Raw genomic sequence first — 22,498 nt, forward strand, 5'->3', positions numbered from 1 at the left:
TAATCTAGCAGGAGAGTAGGTTGGAAAGGGAGTCTTTAAAAGCCCTTGGGGAGCAACCATATAGTGCAGATTTGTGTATGTTGAAAAAGGACTTACAACTCCTACTGCTATGTATCAGGGAGTGACAAATGAGAATGAAAGGAAGAGGTTAAACTAGAAGAAAGAGGTATCTTCAGGCTTCCAATATCTGAGCAATCATATTGTTCCACCACCCTATTCTCTATCTCTGTCCCAACACTCCCCTCCCCACCAAAGCACTCTGCTTTACTTTGCATGCCAGGGAATTAAACACATAGAATTCGCCAATTACAACCATAAAGGTACACCTAAACAAGCCCAGAGTTCAGTAAAAATACAACTACTATTTAGGGAAAGAACATGGAGTAGGGGTATGAAAACACTGGTCCACCAAAGCAGAATGTTTCCACTTTCAAATTGCTATTAACTGGGCTGGGGATATAGCTCAGTTTTGGTAGAGTGCTTGCCTAGCATGCACAAGGCCCTGGGTTCAATCCCCAGCACCAAAAAAAAAGAAAAGAAAAAAAGCTATTAACTAAGGATGTAAGGATGTAATATAACAATTAGCTTCTCATGTATTTCAATCATTGCCCATGAGTACTTCATTTGAAAACTATCAACTATGATATAATTATTAGCCATTAAGAACAAGTCAGACCACTAAGAAACCAGACTAACAACTCAGTTCATTACCAAATTGGGTCAGATTCAAATTTGTGACACAAGCAAAAAGTTCTATATTGTCAAGTCCCTTAAAGAATTAAACTAGAGTTTAAAAAGAAAAAAAAAAATTGTCTTGTCACCAAAGAAAAGAAATAGCAAAATTTTTAAATCTATTTGGAGAACTGTAAGATATTTAATGGAATCTGGAGATCACAAATTGTTACTTAACATAAAATTATGTTTATCTTTACTTTTGTTTTCCTATCCATGGACAAGTCTCTACAATTGTTATTATACTAAGAAAAATAAAAAGAGTCCTTACTTTAGATAACAGATTATTTAGTTCATGAGGATGAAGCTTCACCACTTCTCCAAGTTGCTGTGCAGCAGCTTTTCTTGTAACTGGAGTAGTGCCAGTATCCAGTAAGATAAAAAGACGATCAAGCCTATAACAAAAATATAATAGTTAACCTGAAATGAGTTTCCTCATAAGTTTGAGTCAATAAATGCATTAAGCACCTATGAACAAAGACCTATGTAGGGCAGCAGGAGATGCCTGATCTCTGCTCTCAAGGAAGAAACATCTAGAAGAGGGAACAAGAACACAATAAGAAAAGGAAGAGTATGTTTTGGGAAGTGAAAAAACATAGCCTGTTGCACTTAAGAAAACAATGGGAGATACAGCTACAGAACAAGCTGAAGCCCTATTGTGGAAACCTTTGAATATATAGTGCAACCATGAAAGTCTTTGGTCAAAAAGTAAGGAGACTGGAGCTATGCTTTAGGAAGATTAAACTGGCAGCAGTGTGAAGACTGAAATAGAAGGAATCTTTTGGAGAATTACAGACTAAAAGTGCAGACCTGAACTACAACCCTGGCAAGAAGATTAGAAAGAAGTTGATAGAAAAGATAAAGAAACAAAACATACATGGTGTATTAATTGAAATATTAAGAGTGAAATATTTTTTTCAAATATTTATTCTTAAGTTTTAGGTGGACACAATATCTTTATTTTACAATTATGTGGTGCTTGAGGATTGAACCCAGTGCCCTGTGCATGCTAGGCGAGCACTCTACCACTGAGCCACAACCCCAGCCCCTTAAGGACACAGGTTTTGCATCTTAGAAAACAGAGATGTCATTAAAAAGAAATGTGAAAAAGCAGTAGAGGAAATATTATAGAAGAAGATGACAAGCTCACTATGGCAGGGAAAGTACAGCAAGGAGAGAAAAAAGAACAGAGATTTAAAATTCACATCAAAGTTGGGACTAAAGTTATGAGGTAGCCTAGCCCAGTAGAATATTCCTATAATCCCAGTGACTCAGGAGGCTGAGGCAGAAGGATCACAAGTTTGAGGCCAGCCTCAGCAACTTAGCAAGGCTTACCTAAGCAACTTAGCAAGACCCTATGTCAAAATAAAAAATTAAGAGGCTGGGAATATAGCTCAATGGTCAAGTGCTCCTCCCTGGATTTAATCCCTAGTCCCTAAACAAACAACATACATATAGACAGGTATGGGGGTACATGAGTTAGCTGAAGAGAGGATGATAAATAATATCTGCAAATTTATAAAATCATACAGCATAATGGCACAAATTCCAGGGCCTTAGTTCAAATCCCAGTTCTGCCACTTCTGAAAAAAGCTAGGGATAAAATCATAATGTCTTGTACCTAGAGTAAGAGTGTGGTGGTAAAAACTGTCACTTTGTTTCTAAGATACAAGAAAATCCTAAAAAATCTTAAAGAGGCAAAGTCACAGGTAATTACTACCTCCTGTTTACATATTATATGGATCTAGACCTATCACCACACTAATTACCTTTAGTGAGATAATGAAAAGAAGGAGGCTTCAAATCTATAATAAATGGACATTTTAAACAAAATGAGGGTGACAAGGGGCAAAGTTGTAATGACTGTTAATCCTATATAAGGGGATATCTAGTGAATATATCTTCAAATTTTATCAAATAAGGAAGAGAAAGCAAAGGGTCCAAATCAAGCAAAAGCATTAAGCATTGAAAAACCGCAAACAGACTCCTATTACTTCTGGGATTTCTTTTATCTCACAAAGAACTAAAAAGTTACAAAGTGAACTTCTGAAAGCCTTTTACTACAAAAAAATAAGCTTGTAAAAGGTTGAGAAATAGATACTTTCTGTGGTATCAGGAGACAAACAATAGAAACACGGCATTTAAAAAATTTAGTCATTAGTAAGTATAAATTCGTAATAAATGATAAGAAATATAACTAAAATACATCTTTTTCTGTCAAGAATGCTAACATTTTCTCTCATATGTGGATACTAGAACAAAATAAGGGGGAAAAGAGGGAGTGGGAATCCCCTGAAACAGAAGGGAGATCTGTAGAACAGAGGAAGGGGACTGAATGGAAGGGAGGAAAGACAGAAAAGTGGGTAACAGTGAAATAAAACTGACCAAGATATGCATATATAAATATGCCACAGTGAACTTCATCCTTACATATATCTATAATGTACTAAGAAGTATGTTTGCTTCCTAGGAGAATGGGAAGCCATGAGAGGAGGAGAGGTACTTTAGATGCTCTCCAAATCCTTGGTTTTAGAATACTTGGCCCATCCTAGTATACTCAGTCAGGCTGGTGGCATTACTTGTGGCATGTGTCTTGGCTGAGGCCTCTGGGTACACTTTGGAATGCTCTCCAAAAGCTCAATAAGTGAGACAGACCAAAAAACAGAACTAAAGCAAGCATCTTGGGAGAGAATGGGAAGTACAAAATGATTCTTATGGTCTGAAATAACTTATGGGAAAAAGAAAAGTTGCTGCCCAGTGCTCTCATGCTGCTGATTCCGCCTACAAGCAAATTCAAAGGAGAAACCCTGAGTGCTCAAACAGGAATAAATTAGCCAGACCAAAATGGTGTCAAAGCCCCTGATGAAGAAACCCTGACTGAATTACTGACCCATGCAAAAAATGCTAGGACCGACTGTAAATTTGATTCAAGATGCTAGATGTACTCGGATGGAACCAGGCTCCCCAACTGTTGTAGGACTTGAGCCATGACCAGCAGACCTAATCAACAAAGTTACTGGTCACCTAAAGCTTTACTGGGTGGGCTCTTGTATGATGTTTTTGTTTGAGTGTTTGTTTGTTTGTTTTGTTTGAGCCTGTCAAATTCTAACATTAAAAGATCAATTTCTTGGGGCTGGGGTTGTGGCTCAGCTGTAGAGCACTTGCCTCTCACGTGTGAGACCCTGAGTTCGATCCTCAGCACCACATAAAAATAAATAAACAAATGAAGATATTGTGTCCATGTATAACTAAAAAAAAATTTTAAAAAAAAAGATCAATTTCTTTCCCCAATTTAAATATTCTTGAGATGAAAGTAAAATGTGTTCCTGTAGGGGAGGCACTAATTTAAAAAAAAAAAAATACCAAAAGTGAATAGAAGGAAGATCAGTGGAATAGAGGAAGAGGAACGGGGGGAGGAAGGGATGGAGGGAGAAGAAAAAGGGAAGAACTGGGAACTTAAATAAATAGAGAAAATTATATTCCATGCCTAAATGATTACGTCAAAATGAACTATGTCAAAATGAACTACAGTAACAGGTATAACTATAAAGTACTAATTAAAAAACGCTAACAGTGCTATGAAAGTTTCAGCTGTTTGAGAACAAAATACTAAGAGGCAAAGTTGACACTTAAAATTATTTTAAACAATTAAAGCTAACCACATAAAGAAAAAAGAGTTATATGACAGTTAATTTCTAAAAGAAATTACAAACAGTAATTTACTTTTTACACACAATATGCACAGATGTAATCCAGTATTAACACAGTATTTCTCCTTATTCATTCAAGGCTATTTAAACACTTGCCTTTACTTGCAAGATGAAAGATTGTTTAATTACTGAGGATTGAGCTGGGGCTGTAGCTCAGTGGTACAGCACTTGCCTAGTATGTGTGAGACCCTGGGTTTGATCCTCAGCACCACATAAAAATAAATAAATAAAGGTATTGTGAAAAAAAAAATTTTGTGATTACTGATTGAACTCAGAGGCGCTCTACCAATACGCTACATCCCCAGCTCTTTTTATTTTATTTTGAGACAGGGTCTCATTGAGTATTCCAGGTTGGTCTCAAACTTGCACTCCCTTCTGTCTCAGCCTCCCTAATCTCTGGGATTTCAGGCTGCACACACCCAGTGTGTTCTTAAAAAGTTCTAAGACCAAATCGGACCTAAAATCCCTTTGCCAGAAAATGGCTTCCCTCACCCATGCTCTTTGACTTATCTTCATAAGGAAGTTGATAGTAAAGTTTATAAGACTCCTCTAATGAACTTTTATAACAAATACCTTAGGAATGCTAACATATTGCCATGGCTGTAATTTTTAATGTCCCCAGCTCAATAAAGAAAAATTTAAGCATCTACTAACAATTTTCTGTATGCATCAACATAAATATTTACTTTTTTTAAAGTTTCATACTGTCAAATCAAACTAAATTTGACATCCTCCTGGAGCCTGTATAAAATTAACTGCAACCTAACTTGGTCAAAATATTCATTTTAAACCTTCTACATTCTATGGCAGGCAAACTTACCAAAAATTAAATATTTAAATTAGTTTCAGCATAAAGAATTACCCCAAGATCAAGTTTATGCTACATATGCTATATACACTCTGTATAACATTGGACTCATTTTTATAATGTGTACAATTCAGATAGATTGAGGACTTTCCTACCAGAAAGAATGATAAAATGAAAAACTAGACTAGAAGTTAGGAGATCACTGAAGTCCCACTTCTACAATTTCTTAGAATATTAAGGGAAGCTCACTAACTTCACTTAATCTTATTTTCAAGGGTAAAAGTAGATATACACACACACATTTTAAATTTTACAACCTTAAAAGGTGTTTTTGTTTCCTATATGTTTGTCCTATTTATGACTTATCTGATGTCAGTTTGTTAGATTACTGCTGGGAAAATGTCAAAAACTTCCCAGTTCCTTTTCTGTGATACACCTTCTATTCATGGTGACCCAAAGCAATACTGTGCAAAATAAACTCTAAGGAAGATACAATATTAACCCATTTATAAACCCATATGCAAAAAGAAAAAAAATTCTCAAAAATTTCCTAAGTCATAAAAATTTCCTCAAACCACCAATTAGCTATTCTAGTTCATAAAAAGGAGTAGATCCCACACTACAGAACACAAATTATCTCAAGTTTTTTTCCCTTACTTCTAAAGATTAGTCTTTATATTTATGCTATTTCAGATTGAAAACAGTGTCACTCCTTTTCAAGGCTTAGATACTGTCTAACTTTTATCTTAATACCATCCTGTCCTCCTATCTTCAATAATCCTTTCTCCAATATCTCAAATCACTGCTTTATTAATCCATTCCTTTCTATAGTTCACTCTGCAGAGATATCTAATGAGAAAATAAATTGCCTGACTTCCATCTTCTAGAACACTTTCCTTTTACTGCCAAACATCTTGAACAAGTGTCTTAAAACACTTCTTTCATTTCTCATCGTACACAATTTAATCCTTACAAATCAAGTTTCTCTCTATACTACACCTGTGTAATGTAGGTGTAGTATATCTACGTCACCAATGACCTCTTTAAGTGCCAAATACAATAGTTTTCTCTTAAATTCAATTTTGTTTAGCTCTTCAATGACATGTGACACCAGTAAGTACCTCATTCATAAAATACTTTCCTTCCTAAGTTTTCACACTACTGTTCTCCAAACCCTTCTTTCTTTGGTCTTCCTATTCTTAGCACACTCAGTATGAACAGTCCCCCAGATTTAATCCTTTTTGGAATCTGTTTAGTTTTATTTTTTGTTATCAGTACACTAGCCCATCTGGGAGCTCCAGTTCCATAATTTCCACTGCCTGGTAAGCATAACTTCACACTAAATGGGATCACATTACGAAACTAACTTCCTAAAGCACCATTTGTTCAAATCATTATTCTAAAACTTTCAGTGGCTCACCCTTAGCTATCTGTAATCCAAAACAAAAAAGTACCATCCAAATATGGGTCTTTTGAGTTTCCATGGTTTTATCTGTACTGTTTTCTCCACTTAAAATGTCTTTTCTTGTTTCAATTTGTTAACTAGATCCTTTCCATCAACATTCAGCTACAATCCTTCACCATTTGACTACTATACAATAGAAATTTCTCTCTCTTCAGAAATTTACATGAATTTTCACCTTGAGCAGTTATTTAGGTATTTATTATGCTTTTTATATGCAGCATCTCTTAGGTTAATTCATTACAAGATGCCTTATGCTTCTTATTAGGCTTCACTTCCTTCAATGATTCTTTTTGTCCCCCAGAATACTTTGCACAATATTCAAGTATTTATTATGCTATAATTACAGATAAGGAAATGTTCAAGTTTCTTGCGGGTTTAAGCACCAATATTACGGAAATTTTTGCTTCCTTTAAAAACATCTTTAATAGCTATATTACATATAAAAACAAGTTATAAAAATAACTAAGTGATGCTAAGGTAATGTTTCAATAAGTGAAAATATCAGCATAGCAGTATTTCAGCATTCTGAATAAGGCAGTCATGCCAGCTCCAGTCACAGCAAGCTCAAAGAGCCCATAATTCCCATTCTTCCTGAACTTTCCCTTTCCTCTGCCCCCCAGCTTCATTTAGAATCACGCTCCTGCCCAAAGGCCTTCATCTTTTCTCTAACCTAATGCTGATCCTGCCTCATAGCCCCACAGTTCCTCTTGCCCTCTCCTTTCTGCAGAGCCTTTTATTCCAATGCCATGTCATGTCATCTCTGTTCTCTCACCATCCAATTGTCCTGATGATAGAAATCAGCTTTCTCTCTCCTGCAATCCCAGGTCTGTTTATCCTTACCTCTTCCACTCTGGTGATAGCCAAACTTGCTTTAGTTGTAGCCTCTCTGAATAGAGAAATGGGGACATAAGAGACTCCTTTGGTTCTCTCAACTTAAAGTTCCTTTTGGAGTTCTCCATTCCTCTCTCCCAGACAGTAAATTAGACATCACACAAAAGGAAAAACAAAGGGATGAAAAGACAAGGATCTGACAAGAGGGCAGTCTGACCTGTTACCCCAGGGTAGTCAACTATGAGGCAAACAGTAAGCACCAGGGCCAGGCCACAGTGGAAAAGACTGATGCAGTTAAGTGGTGCAGGAGGATGAGAATTATACTGGAGGGCAGAAAGGTTTCTTGGTGAGGCAGAAGTCTAAAAGAAGTTATATGTCAAGAGAGAAGAGAAGTTAAAAGGAGGGTTGACTGAGGGAACACAGTAGTTACAAGACTAATTTTGTTTCAAACTTCTCTTATGGAAGTTTCTAACAGGAAAAAGAAATAAAGTCATTCTTCATGCTCTGAAGGACAGACAAATGGAAGAGACGGAGGTAACAAACATAAAATTTCTGTGTTAATAGCTGCGCATGGTGGCACATGCCTGTCCAGTGGCCTGGGAGGCTGAGGCAGGAGAATCAGGACTTCAAAGCCAGCCTCAGCAAAAGCAAGACGTTAAGCAACTCAGTGAAACCCTGTCTCTAAATAAAATACAAAATAGGGCTGGGGATATGGCTCAGTCACTGATTGTCCCTGAGTTCAATCCCCAGTACAAAAGAAAAAAAAAATTCTATGATACTAAAAATAAATAAATAAATAAAGACCTACTGATGCCTTATGCTTCTTATTAGGCTTAACCATTGAGCCACAAGCCTTACCATTTTTTATATTTTATTTAGACATAGGGTCTCAGTAAGTTACTGAGGTTGATCCTCAGTAACTTTTAAAAAATATTTGGAGGGCTGGGATGTGGCTCAAGCGGTAGTGCGCTCGCCTGGCATGCGTGCGGCCCGGGTTCGATCCTCAGCACCACATACAAACAAAGATGTTGTGTCCGCCGAGAACTAAAAAATAAATATTGGAAAAAAAAAAATATTTGGAATAAATACTAGTTCATACTGTGGGTAATGTGTTATTATGTTTTCCCAAATAAGAAAGGAGATTTAAGATACTACAAAGAATATAAAGATATGAAACCACACTGAAGTCAGCTGCAGGTACCCCTCAACCCAAAATAAATTCCATGAGAATGGAGGCTACTTTTCTTCTCTGTTATATCTCTAGTACCTAGAACATGAAAGCATTCAGTAAATACTAGTTAAATGAATGATGAATGTTGAAAAAGGATATCCAAGCTATGCTATTTCCTTTGGGACTTTTTCCCCTTTACACTTAATCTCTGATCCAACATGCCTTTGTATGATTTTATCTAAAAGATAACAATACATCTGGGGGACACCGGGGTTGTGGCTCAGTGGTAGAGTGCTCACCTAGCATGCACAAGGCACCGGGTTTAATCCTCAGCACCACATAAATGTAAAATAAAGATATTGTGTCCACCTAAAACTTAAGAATAAATATTTTTTTAAAAAAATAGGTCTGGAGATAGAGCTCAGCAATAGAACACTTGCCTAGCATGCCTAGCACCGGGAGGAAATAAAACAACTTGCTTCTAGGTTCTTTAGCAGAAATAGCTGTGGTTTCAACACAATATGAAATCATACATTTTAAAATGGTAAATTCTGTTATTTGTTACCAAAATTAAAAACAAAAACGGGGTTGGGGGTTTAGCTCAGTGGTAAAGCACATGCCTAGCCATGTGTAAGGCTCTGGGTCTGATCCCTTGCACTGCAAAGGAAGCCAACAAACAAACTTCATAGAAGTACTTTGTATGAAGAAGCAGAAAGGAATTAACCATAGAAGATAAAATGGAAAAGCTCCGGTACTTTTTCCTGTCTCTAATTTTTTATAATAAGATGTTTAATACATTATAACTTACAATACTACCTCCTGCCAATCTCATAATGGACTGAAATTAGCAGTAAGGGATAATAAGTAAGACTAGCACACCTGTATGGTCTCATATAGGAAATGAACGGGTTTTGTTCTTTTTTTTTTTTTTTTTTTAAGTTGTAGATGGACATCATGCCTTTATTTATCTTTTTATGTGGTGCTGAGGATCGAACCCAGTACCTCACACATGCTAGGCAAGTGATCTGCCAACGAGATACAGTCCCAGCTCCCGGTTTTGTTCTATATTACCACTTTCCCTGTCATTAGGAAGGGTTCACTGAACTGCCTCCACATCAAGAAACTTTTTCTTCTTTGCAGAATTGGCCTACTGAAACAATGTCTCTGAAATATCAGCAGTGCAAAGTGAGAATTAACAAAACTAAAGCAAAATTCTGTTCATATGTAGCAACTTGTTTCTTCAATAAGAGGGTGTGACCTTCAGCATGCTTTTTGTTTTGTTTTTTTGCCCCCTGAATCCTTTCTGAACTGCATCATTTTCATGTGCACAGATACATGTCACATACCTAAGATATTGCTGTAAAAGAGTCAAATCAAGCTGGCTGTGCTGGTGCATGCTTGTAATCCCAGCAGCTCAGGAGGCTGAGGCAAGAGGATCAACCTCAGTAACTTATTGAGACCCTATGTCTAAATAAAATATAAAAAATGGTAAGGCTTGTGGCTCAATGGTTAAGTGTCTCTGGGTTCAATCCCCAGTACCCTCCCCACCAAAATTAAAATAAATAAAGACATGGCCTTTAAATCATGATCATTGAAAAAGATCTGTTTTATTTTTTAAAATCTCTATATGATCAAGGAAAAAACTAATGGCTCAAAACTGTTGTACAGGGGCTGGGAGTATAGCTCAGAATGGTAGAGTGCTTGTTTCACAAGCACAGGCCCTGGGCTCAATCCCCAGCACCAAAAAAAAAAAAAAAGAAGAAGAAGAAGAAGAAAGAAAACTGTTGTACAACAGTCAACTCGATCAATTGTAGCATAAGTTGGCAAAGATATAAAAAGCAATCTTTTTGGAAAAAAAATCTACATTAAGCTTTGGAATCCTGGTTATAAATTGAACACCAATGAATAAATCCCTCTATGGCTGCCTTTATTGTTGGTTGTTTAATGCCAACTAAAGAAAATATTGGGAGAAAGCCTCACAAAACAAAACAAAGGTATTAAAAGATTTAAGAGATAAGACTTAGGGTTGGGGTTGGGGCTCAGAGGTATAGCACTCGCCTACCATGCGTGAAACACTGGGTTCGATCCTCAGCACCACATAAAAATAAACTGAAGATATTGTGACCACCTATAACTATAAATATTAAAAAGAAAAAAAGAGAGACAAAGTAAATCATCTGTGAGCAACAATGAAAGCCTAGACCATATACTAATTTTTTCCCCAAACTTGGTTTTGAGGACACAGTTATGTAGTTAAGAGCATGAGATTAAATGACTTAACAATATTTACATTTTAAAGGCAATGTTGTTGTCTATACTTGTATGTAATCTCAATATCTATCTCTTCCTCCCTCTCTTTTGGTGGTGGTACTGGAGATTAAACCCAGGCAGGCAAATGCTCTACTCCTGAACTATGTCTCTACCCCCACCCCCCCACCACACACACCTACCATCCTTTAAATTTTATTTTAAGACAGGGTTTCCCTAAAATGTTAAAGCTGGCCTTTAATTTGCAATCCTCTTGACTCAGTCTTCCTCTTGAGTAGCTGGGATTATAGGCTTGCACCACCACACCCCAGAGTATGCCATCTCTTTTTTTAAAGATCTAAAGGAGTTATATATCCTTCAGTGATATTGTAGTGAAATTTATAGAAAACTTCCAATGTTATGATTGTATTTGCAACTTTAGAGAGTCACAAAGTTATTTTTGCAAGATATATCTCACCCAGATTAAGCATTGTCCATACATTTCATAATTTGCCACATTCTTAACAATTCAAAGTACAATAAAACCAAGCCTTGATAGCACTGTAAGTAGGATCTAAACTTTTTGATCATACAAAATACAGGTTACATTTTATCCAGTGTACATTACAAAAGTCTATGCTATCACATAGACTTTAACTGCATTTAGAACTTAACTGTATTTAAATTTCAAAAAATTATTCTGAAGATTTTTTTAAAAATTATAATCCTGGCCAATTTCAAAGCTATAGTGCATATTTTTCTTTCTGAGGAAAACTAGTTAAACATAGAAACACTGAAAAACACAGGAAATATTCTACTATGCATAAGTTATGGTAAAATTATATTAGGTTTTAAAGCAAGCAACAAAATCACTAGTTTTTTGTTTGTTTTTAATATATTCAGGGCTGGGAGTGTGGCTCAGTTGTCAAGCACTTACATAGCACTTGGGAATCCTTGGGTTCAATGCTAAGCACCACAAATTAATTAATCAACCAATCAATATTTTAAAAATATTAAGACAGGTACCATGTGCCTGCCAGCCTACAATCCTGGTTGCATGAGGCTGAGTCAGGAGAATCCCTTGAGCTCAAGAGTTTAAGCAACCCAGGCAATATAAGGAGACTCCTTCCCAATAAAGAGGAGCCAGGTGTGGAGGCACACACCTACACTCCCAGCTATTCAGGAAGAAGCAGCAGAAAAATCTCAAGTTAGAGGCCAACTGGGCAATTTAGGGAGACCCTGTCTCAAAAAAAAAGTGGGGGTAAGGATGTAGCTCAGTGGTAGAGTACTCCTGGGTTCAATCCCCAGCAGAAAGTGCAGGGAGGGGACAAGGAAAACAAAAGAAAAAATAAATGTACTGAGCATCATATCCTAGAAGCTGGGAACAGAAAGATCAAAGACACATTCCTTTCTCTCACTGAATTTATGTTAATTCAGAAAGGGAGAGAACAATTAAACAATTACAATGTATGATTAAATAATACAATGGACAAGAGTATACATTGTTGCAAATAGCAAAGGTGAAGTAAAATCTGCAGAGGCTTTCTGAACAAAGTGATATAGGCTTAGATCAAAAAAACTACGGTTGGAATTAGCCAGACTTGAGCTGAGGAAAGATATTTGGGAATTTGGACTTTGTCCTAAGGCAACAGAAAACTAACAAGTTTTAAGCAGAAAAATGACCATGTTAAAATTTGCATATTAGCAAATAATATGGCTGAAGTGAAGAATGAACCAGAGTGAAATAGCATAAGAGGCAGGTAGTGGAGAGAAGCTACTTATGTTTGCAGGTGTTTTGGAATAGAGATGATGAGAGATTAGAAAGGAAAACTGGAATAGGTAACTGGCTGGATGTTGATAGAGGGAAGGACAGAAAAGCCAAAGATTATCCCCAGATTTCTTGACCTGGCAATTGAGGAAATGACAGTACCAATTTACTATTTCCTTTCTGTTAGAAATATCTTCAAGGCCCTAAAAATATTGCAGTTTATCTTCAGTTACACACATTTATATAAATAAAACAAAAAATATTTTAGATTTGATTCTGGCATGTGATTTTTATCTCTTGAACTATCTTCCACTTTTATTTCACATAAAATAGTATTAAAGTAGTCCGTATTTCCACAAGCATACATCAACAGGAAAGAAAGGAAGCTTGGTTAGCACAGAAATAATGCTTAGTGCATGAAGAAGGCCAGCTTGAAACCAAAGTTTGCCATTCAAAGAGAATCCACATTTTAAAATACCACCAAAACACAGTGTCTCAAAAATACTTCGATTGAACTTATATTATTAAAGCAAGCAGAGAAGTAGTTCTTCATGAAAACCTGACAGACTTTTTTAAAAAAGAATTGACAAAGTGAATAAGAAAAAGGATACCCCCCACAAAAAAAAAAAACCTACTCTGAAATCCAATAGCCAGAACAGAAGGAGGAAGCCTTCAAAACCCACTCATTCATTCAGAAATGCTAGGTGACCTAAACTTAAATAGATTAGTATGACTAAAGCAGATAAGACTCTGATAAAGTACTATCATTTTGTCTCTAAAAGGCTACATCCAGTATTGTAGAAAATATACAGTCTACTCTAAGTAAGGAAGTATTCATTCCTTAACACCTAAGAAACAAATCTCATATTAAGTTAATGAATCAATGTGCTTATAATGTATATATTTATGTATTTATATTGGAGCAGCATATTAGAAGAAATTCCTTTTTGTATTTGAAAAAAAAAAATTATATATATATATATATATATATATATATAAAACTTGTATTCTGTTAGAGCAGTTTTATACATCACAAAACAAGAATTTCCTCACATTAATCCCAGCAACTCTGGAGGCTGAGGGAAGAGAATCGAAAATTTGAGGCCAGCCAATAATTTAGCAAGACCCTGCCACAAAACAAAAACTAAGAAGGACTGGGGATGTAGTTCAGTGGTAAAGTGCCCCTGGATTCAATATCTAGTACCAAAAAAAAAAAAAGAGAAAAAAAAAATTCCTCACATTGAATGGATTAATTAATCTATGAAATAAAAATTAGATACTCCATACTATCAGTACCTAGCAACCCCCTTCACCCAACTCCCATAGGCTTCTCCCACACACTATTTCATCAGTTATCTAGGGAGTCTGGGAGGCGCAGGGGTTATTCTTACCCTTGCATAACAGTTAACATTTTAGCTAGTAATATGCTCAAAGAATGTGTTCAATTAATTATAAAAAATGAATGAAAACTATCTATTTTCATCATTTTTTCCTTCAGCCTGTGTAGTAAAAGAACCCAATTCTCATTAAAAGTTCCCTTGCCAACTCTAAAGATCTTGATGACTCTTTCTGACTGCTAGCACCAAGAGACCATATTCCCATGAAGACCACCAAAATCAAATCTCTCCCAAAAGCAGGCATGGTGGCCCACACCTGTAATCCAGTGACTTGGGAAACAGAGGCAGGAGGATGTCAAATTGAAGGACAGCCTCAGCAACTGAGCAGACTTTATCTCAAAATAAAATGACCTTGAATTAAATCCCCAGTACCATTAAGAAAAAAAATTAACAAATAATAAAAACAAAGTTTTTCAAACATTTGTCATTTAGGCGAAGAAAACTTTCCTCTTATAGCTAAACAAATGTCTTGTTCTTCTTTAGTTTTCTTAACTTTCCAGTCATTGGGCATTGTTTTACAATAATTTAAAATTTGTGATACCTCTTGAAAGATGGGGCTAATACAATAAGATTACAACGCTGACTACAGAACGTCTACTGCTGAACAAAATGATTTTTATACTTTAATGTAGGGGGGAAAAATGCCTCAGGAAAGAACAAATGCCTAACTCTGTAAATGTTTTAAAAATTAGCATAATCAGATGGTCTCTTTGTTAATAGGAAACCCAAATCTCTCCTCCTTCGACGGTTCCTACCAAGTTTTGCCATGAAATGGAGGTTAGGGATCAGACTTAGAATGCTAAGACTTACCCTCCTAGAACCGAAAGAGGGAAGAGAAACCAGAGAAGAGAAACACAGCGAGGAAAAGAAAAAAAAAAAAAAAGCAGCTCTAACGTGCCGGAGGGTCTACTTAACAAGAAAAAGACATTCTTGAACCGATTTACTATGAGTAACCCGAGCTCAAGCCCCGCCGACCGAGGGGCGAACTCCGAAGTCTAGGGAAGAAGGTGCTGGAGTCCAGTGACAATGAGAACCGCTCCTCTCCAGGAGCTCCGGCACCAAGAGCAGCCGGTGCCTCGCTTGACCCCTCTTTCCGTTCGCACGTCAGGGGCGAGACCCACCTGGAGACCGCCATGGCCGAGCGCCGGCGGTTCGGAGCGCCCCGCGAGCTACTCGCCGCGCCGCTGAGGCGCTAGTTTCCAGAGGGCACAGCGGCGGAGGCCCAGGCCGCGGAGCCGAGGGGAGCGGCCGGTGCGGTGCGAGGCGTCCCGGAGCGGGCCCTCGGGCATCTGCTCCGCCACCTACCGGAGGTCGTCCCCGCCGCAACCGGGAGGTGGGATCTGAGACAGCAGCGGAGGCGGCAGTCCACCGACCCGCACGACTTCAAACCCGGTGCCCCCAGCCCCGCTCTTTGCTGACGCAGGCGTCGGCACGCCGGACTGAGCGTCAGCGCGCCGGAAATGACATCAGCTCACCGCGAGGGGCTGCGCTCCGCGGAGGAGTGAAAGGAGCTAGAGAACCCGGTGCCTGGCCCTGGCGCTTGAAAATGCAGATCTGGAGCGGACCTCTGGTCTCAAAATTAAGCAGAGACGTGAAATACGGGGCCCCTGATTTTCCAGAGAAGGAAAATGGACAATTTAGCCAAAGTTCAGAAAGTTAAAAATTTTAGTTTACAGTTGCATTCCGTCCTGATCCTCCTTCTACCTCAAACTCAGAAGGAGCTTATGGCACTGTGGCCCACGTGGCGGTGCTTGTAGGAGGGATGAAATCAAGAAAGATCTGCAGCCTCCCGGGCTTGGTGACGTGTGCCCTTAATCCCAGCGATTTAGAAGGCTGAGGCAGGAGAACCGTAAATCAGAGGCCAGCCTCTAATAAATATTTTTTTTTTAAAGGTAAGATCTACAGCAATACTGAAACGGCTCAATCACGTGCCATTATTTGAAAGAAATTCTGCATAGGTGTTGAAGGGAAGATCTTGCCCACAACTTTACCAATTTGATTTTTTAATCTTTTTTTGAATGTTGGTACAGTAATTAATAAATCAGATTCAAAAACTCCCATTTTAAAAAAAAATGCTTCGCTTATCTGTAATTCAATCGTTTTAAGTTTATCCGTTTTTGGTTTTTTAACAACAGCAGCAACAACAAAAACTTTAACACTCTTCTGTCACGTCGTGCAAACCCTTTATCACGTTAAACTTTATGTGAGTAAATATAGTAATATTTCTCCATTTTTTTCAATCGAGCCCATTTTAGAGGTCACTAACAGATTAATCTTCAAAAGCACTTACCGCTTCACTCCTCTGCTTTAAAACATTACCTGAAGAGGCTATGTCTCGATCCTTGAGTGTTTTTCATCTGTAAAATGAGGCTAATGAGAAGCACTATAGTAGGCTGTGGAAATAAAATGAGGTCATGTATCTTAGAGAGCTTGCAAGAACTTTGTAAACCATAAAGCGAATATACATGGAGAAAGAAACTAACTTAAGTACCTACTATATGCTGGGCACTTGGCTTGAATTATCTCATAGGATTTGTGGGCCAGCACTGTAAAGTAAGTTTTAATCTTCTCTTTACAGATGGGGAAACTAAGCTCTGAAAGCTTAAGTAATTTGTCCAAGATCCAAGCTAGTGATAATACTTATTGTTCATTTATTCAACTAATATTTATTTGGCACCTTTGTGTCAGACACCCTGCTAGGCAATGTTTATGTTATCAGACAACGTCTGATTAAACTGTTGTATCATCACAATTTCTCTTTGGTTTCATCTGCCTCTTCAATTCAACTCCCATCACTCAGACTAATAAGTAGGACTATAAACTCATTGTGTACAACATTCATTTTAATCAGCCAGAATTAAGCATCTACTATTTAAGAAAGTGGGGCCTCACATGAGCTTAAAACAGAGAAGGTGGACTGGGGCTGTGGCTCAGTGGTAGCGCACTTGCCTGTGTGTGAGGCACTGGGTTCGATTCTCAGCACCACATAAAAATGAATAAAGGTCTATCAACAACTAAAAAAAAAAGAGAGAGAAGGTGCCCACTCTGGTTGAACTACAATTCTAATGGGAGGAAAAAGAAAGTAAACAGATAAACACAAAAATATGTTTAGGTGCTATGTAAAAGGATGCTGAAATAAAAAGGACAACATAGGCCTACTTAAGTAATGAGGGAAAAAACTAAGGAGGAACTCAAGTTGAGGCCTAAATGACAAGAGATATTTAGCTGTGTGAAGATCTGAAGAACTTTCTGGATAGGGGATCCACCTACAACAAAAGCTTGAGAAGTCTGTTCTATTGGAAGATGAGATGGGAGAGGAAGAAAGCGCCTATGATAAGGAATTTGGATTTTATGCTAAAGGTAGTAGAAAGGTAGTAGAAAGGAAGATTTTAAGCAAGAGATTTTTTTTTTTTTTTTTAGAGAGACAGAAGAGAGAGAATTTTAATATTTATTTTTTAGTTTTCGGCGGACACAACATCTTTTGTATGTGGTGCTGAGGATAGAACCCGGGCACACGCATGCCAGGCAAGCGCGCTACCACTTGAGCCACATCCCCAGCCCTTATGCAAGAGATTAAAATGATCTAATTTACATTTTAAAAATCTTATTCTTTAGTGTCAAAATGATAATTAAATATATAGTCTAGATGGCACTCTCAGGAGAGGAAAGGTATATCAGATTTGTAAGGATACTTTTTTTTTTTAATATTTATTTATTTAGTTAGTTATTGGCAGACACAACATCTTTGTTTGTATGTGGTGCTGAGGCTCGAACCCGGGCCGCACGCATGACAGGCGAGCGCGCTACCACTTGAGCCACATCCCCAGCCCTGTAAGGATACTTTATCAAATACATTGACATTGGATGTGTTTATTTTTAAATCCTTTTGACCACACTTAACAGTTGTCCAGGGAAATTATATAATCTCAGTAAGCTTCAATTCCTTTTCCTGGGAAATGAGGAAAATAATGGTACTCACAAAGTTGGGTGGTGGGAATTAAATGAGATAATGTATATAAAACACTTAACTAAATGATTGCCATGAAAAACACTAACAAATATTATTAATTCCATTGATTTTGTATAAGTAGTGCTAGGGATCAAAATCATGCTAGGCAAGTACTCTACCATTGGACTACAGCCCTAGTCCTTATTATTATTATTATTATTTTTTTTTTTTTAACAATATGACCTTGAGCAAGTATATTAATTCTCTAGGCTGTGAAATGGCACCAATTAATGTTGATTCACAATCTTTATCTGAAAACCTGCCAGAATTACAAATTCTTTTGATTTTGGGCTGGGGATGTGGCTCAAGCGCCTGGCATGAGTGCGGCCTGGTTCGATCCTCAGCACCACATACAAACAAAGATGTTGTGTCTGCCGATAACTAAAAAATAAATATTAAAATTCTCTCTCTCTCTCTCTCTCTCTCTCTCTCTCTCTCTCTCCCTCCCTCCCTCCCTCCCTCCCTCCCTCCCTCCCTCTCACTCTATCTTAAAAAAAAAAAAAAAAAAGGCAATACTTCTGGGTGTGAGCCTAAAGAGGATTGCTTAGAAAAAAAAAAAAATTCTTTTGATTTTGAAAAGTAATGTAATGAATATACTTCAGATGATGCCACACCCCAGTACCTTCTAGGGCAACACTCTATAATCAAATAGAGATATAGTTCTGTGGCAAATTTGGTAATAACCATACCAACACCATAAAAAACTATATAAATAGCTTTATGCCAGCTCAGGTCAGGTTTTGCCACCAAATGAAATTTTTAATGTAGTTTTCAGATTTTTTTCAGTCTCAGAATTGTAAATAATAAATGATGAGTTGATACTGTGGTAATTATTAAATGAATTAATACATCATACACTTAGAAAATACTAAGTGCTAAATAAATACTATTTTTTTTTACCACTAGAAAAGTGGCTTTCAAAATCATTGGTGAAAGAAAAAAAATATTAAAGAACATGGGACAACTGGCTCTCCGTATGGATGCACAAATGAAATCCTTATTTCATACCATATGCCAAAATAAATCTCAGATGGATTAAAGATCCAAAAATGAAAAGCAGAACTATAAAACTGTTAGAAGACTTATATTGAAGACTATTTTGACATCAGAGTAGGAAAAAATTTCTTACTGCACCGAACATTTACCACTGATGAAGAAAATAGGTAAACTTGAACCCACCAAACTGTTGAACTTATATATTGCAAAAGGAGAACACATGAGGAAAGAGGAAGAAAGACATGACTTTCCATTATCTCTTAAGAGCAGAGAAGAACTTTCCCAAAAACTGAAAGGGAACTTCTAAATGTATGCAGAATTGGGTCACATACATAACTAAACAAACCATTGGCAATGGGGATGTAGTCTTAAACCACCCAAGAGGGGCTGGGGTGTAGCTCAGTGGTAGAGCACCCCAGGTGTCCATCTCCAATACCTCAAAAACAAAAACCACACACACAAGAAAAGAAACATTTAGGTCATACACCTCTTGACTCATTTCTGGATACCCCACGGGGTACATGTACCCCATTTTAAGTATAACTGCAGTAGGGACAAACCCTTGTACAGAAAATCTCTAAAGAGTAGCACTGTTTACTTTCTAGAAAACCTGGAAATAATCTAAATGCCCATCAGTAGAGTAATGGCTAAGTTAAATGTTATATATCTCATAATGAGATCCTAATACCAGTGAAATGAATAAACTGGGTGTGGTAGTGCACACCTGTAATCCCAGCAGCTCGGGCCGCCAAAGCCAGCCCTATTCAACTTAGTGAGACCCTGTCTCAAAACAAAAAAATGTGGCTCAGGGATAAGGTGCCTCTAAGTTAAATACCCAGCACCAAAACAAAACAAAACAAAACAAAAAACAATGCAAGCTGGGCATGGTGGCACATACCTATAATCTCAGCCATTTGGAAGGCTGAGGCAGGAAGATCCAAAGTTTGAGGCTTAGCCTCACCAACTGGGTGAGACCCTGTGTCAAAAAATAAAAAGGTTTGGAGATGTAGTTAAGTGGTAGAGCACTCATATGAAAGACTCTGAGTTCAATCCCCAGTGCAAAAACTAACCAAAAAAAAAAAAAAGCAGGACATTTAAATGTTAATATTTTACTAAATTTGCTTCAGATACATTTCAAGAAATTAAAATGTAATTGAAGTCATTTTTCATTCTTCTCCAATTCCATCCCCTCCCTATTTTCTCAGAAATAACTATTATGAAGTTTGTGTATATGCTTACTGTCTTTGTTTTTATATCAGTTTGAGACATACATGTATATACGTAAACAATAGAGTATCATTTTATAAACTTGTTTTAAATTAATTAACATTGTTTCCAAGATTTATTTCACTATATGAAAATCTACAATTTATCTATTTCCATACTGGTTGATATTTAGTTTTTTCAATTTCTCATTAATAATAAAGCTACAATGACTATACTTGATATTAACTTTTTATATGTATGCATAAACAATTATTCTTACAAGAATTCACCAACTGGGCTGGGATGTGACTCAGCAGTAGAATGCTCGCCTAACACGATGGGTTCCATCCTCAGCTCTACATAAAAATAAATAAATAAAATAAAATAAAGGTATTGTGTCCAACTACAACTAAAAGAATATTAAAAAAAAAAAAAAAAAGAATTCACCAACTTACGATAACATACCTGTGATCCCTGGATGACAATACAGTGCAGAAGGAATTAGGATTTGACAAGGGTAATGGAGATATAAGCAACTACCATTTTTTTTTCCTTAAAAAAAAAAATCATGAAACAGGGTTGGGGATATAGCTCAGTTGGTAGAGTGCTTGCATATACTGGGTTCAATCCCCAGCACTACAAAAAAAAAAATCATGGAACACAAATATGACAAGATATTAACCTAGGTTAGTTCTGAATAGTAGAAACACTGTTTTTATTATGTTCATTTTTGTTTTTCAATATTAATTATGAAAAATTCAGAAGTACAGAAAATTGAAAAAATTATCTAGTGAACACACCCATCTACTACCTAGACTCTGTGATTAGTATTTTTGTTGTATTTGCTTTATCATGCAATTTTCCATTACTAATTTCCCTCTATTCACATGATCTATATATTTTTTTCAAAAATAAGTTGCAAACATCGACTAATTTCACCCCTAAACATTTCAGAATGGTTATCATTAACTTGGGTTTAATAATTGTTTAATGTTATTTTTAGATAAAATTTACATACAATAAAGTGCAGAATTTATTTATTTATTTATTTATTTATTTATTTATTTTGGTATTGGGAATAGAATCCAGGGATGCTTTACCACAGAGCTGCATCCCAGCCCTTTTTATTTTTAATTTTGAGTGGGGGTTTCCCTAAGTTGCTTAGGTTCTTGCTGAATTGCTGAGGCTAGCCTCTAATTTGTGATCCTCCTGCCTCATCCTCCCAGGTTGCCAAGTTTACAGACATGACACTGCTGCCTGTTAAAATACACAAATCCTAAGTGTAACCTCTCACCTATGACCTACGCGGGCAGTGAAATTTGGTTTTCCTTTGCATGAAGTGGGCTGGCTGCGAAACAAAGCTAAGAAAAGAAGGCTGCAAAAAAAAACACAGGACACAGAAAGTAATTTTGAAAAGTGAGGGCAGGATGGCTCTAGGACCTTGGGGGTTGAGCTTCCACACTGGAAAGAGAGAGCCCCAGAACCAGCTTTTGGTGTATTTACACAAGGAACTTCAAAGGTTTTCCATGGAATGTTCTTTTGCCAAATAAGGTAGGGGGTGGGCTGTTAGTTCCCAATGGGTTGCTCCCAACTACAAGAGATGTCCCATTAGTAGAGCAAGGGCAGAGATCTCACGCCTTGGGTGGTCTACACAGGGAATACCGGATTGTTCCCAAGGGGAGACCAAATCCCCCAAGGCTCAATACCGAGTAAAAGACCACTCAAGTAGCTTCACTGGTGGTGGTCCACAGTAACTCCAACCTCTGCCAAGATATGGAATGTAGCCAAAACCCTAGAAAGGTTTTTTATATCCCTCACTCATTCCCCAGAAGCAGTCCCATTCTGATTTTTTTTCCAACCATGGATTAGTTGTGCTTATTCCAGAACATATACATGAATCATGCAATATGGCTCTTTTGTGTCTGTCTACATTTACTCAACATTACAATTATGAGATTAATCCATATTGTTGCATGTTGTGGTAGTCCTGTCCTTTTCATTGCTGAGGAATAAACAGATTGTATCATAATGTGTTTATTCCCTTGTTGATGGGTCTTTGGATTGTTTCCAGTTTGGGGCTATTATGAGTAATATGCAATGTGTTGAGGGCCACAGCCCAGTGGGGATGAAGCATGGCATTCTGCCAGAAGGGAGTGAT

The 22,498-nt window shown here is 37.2% G+C and overlaps 1 protein-coding gene and 1 pseudogene across 1 annotated transcript in view; one reads left to right on the top strand and one right to left on the bottom strand.

Annotated features, from left to right (window-relative positions):
• The window catches only part of Btaf1 (B-TFIID TATA-box binding protein associated factor 1), a 91,477-nt gene extending 75,938 nt beyond the window's left edge, over nt 1-15,539 (bottom strand). The window contains exons 1-2 of the mRNA XM_071611088.1: nt 15,251-15,539; nt 1,004-1,127 (exon numbers count right to left, since the gene is read on the bottom strand). Of these exons, the coding sequence (XP_071467189.1) occupies nt 1,004-1,127; nt 15,251-15,264 (138 nt within the window). The 5' untranslated portion in view covers nt 15,265-15,539. The remainder of the gene's footprint in view (nt 1-1,003; nt 1,128-15,250) is intronic.
• On the top strand, nt 3,241-3,825 carry LOC139705467 (peptidyl-tRNA hydrolase 2, mitochondrial-like; annotated as a pseudogene).
• Nucleotides 15,540-22,498: the final 6,959 nt, after the last annotated feature.

Source organism: Marmota flaviventris, chromosome 4 (genome assembly GCF_047511675.1).
Source record: "Marmota flaviventris isolate mMarFla1 chromosome 4, mMarFla1.hap1, whole genome shotgun sequence".
NCBI lineage: Eukaryota > Metazoa > Chordata > Mammalia > Rodentia > Sciuridae > Marmota > Marmota flaviventris.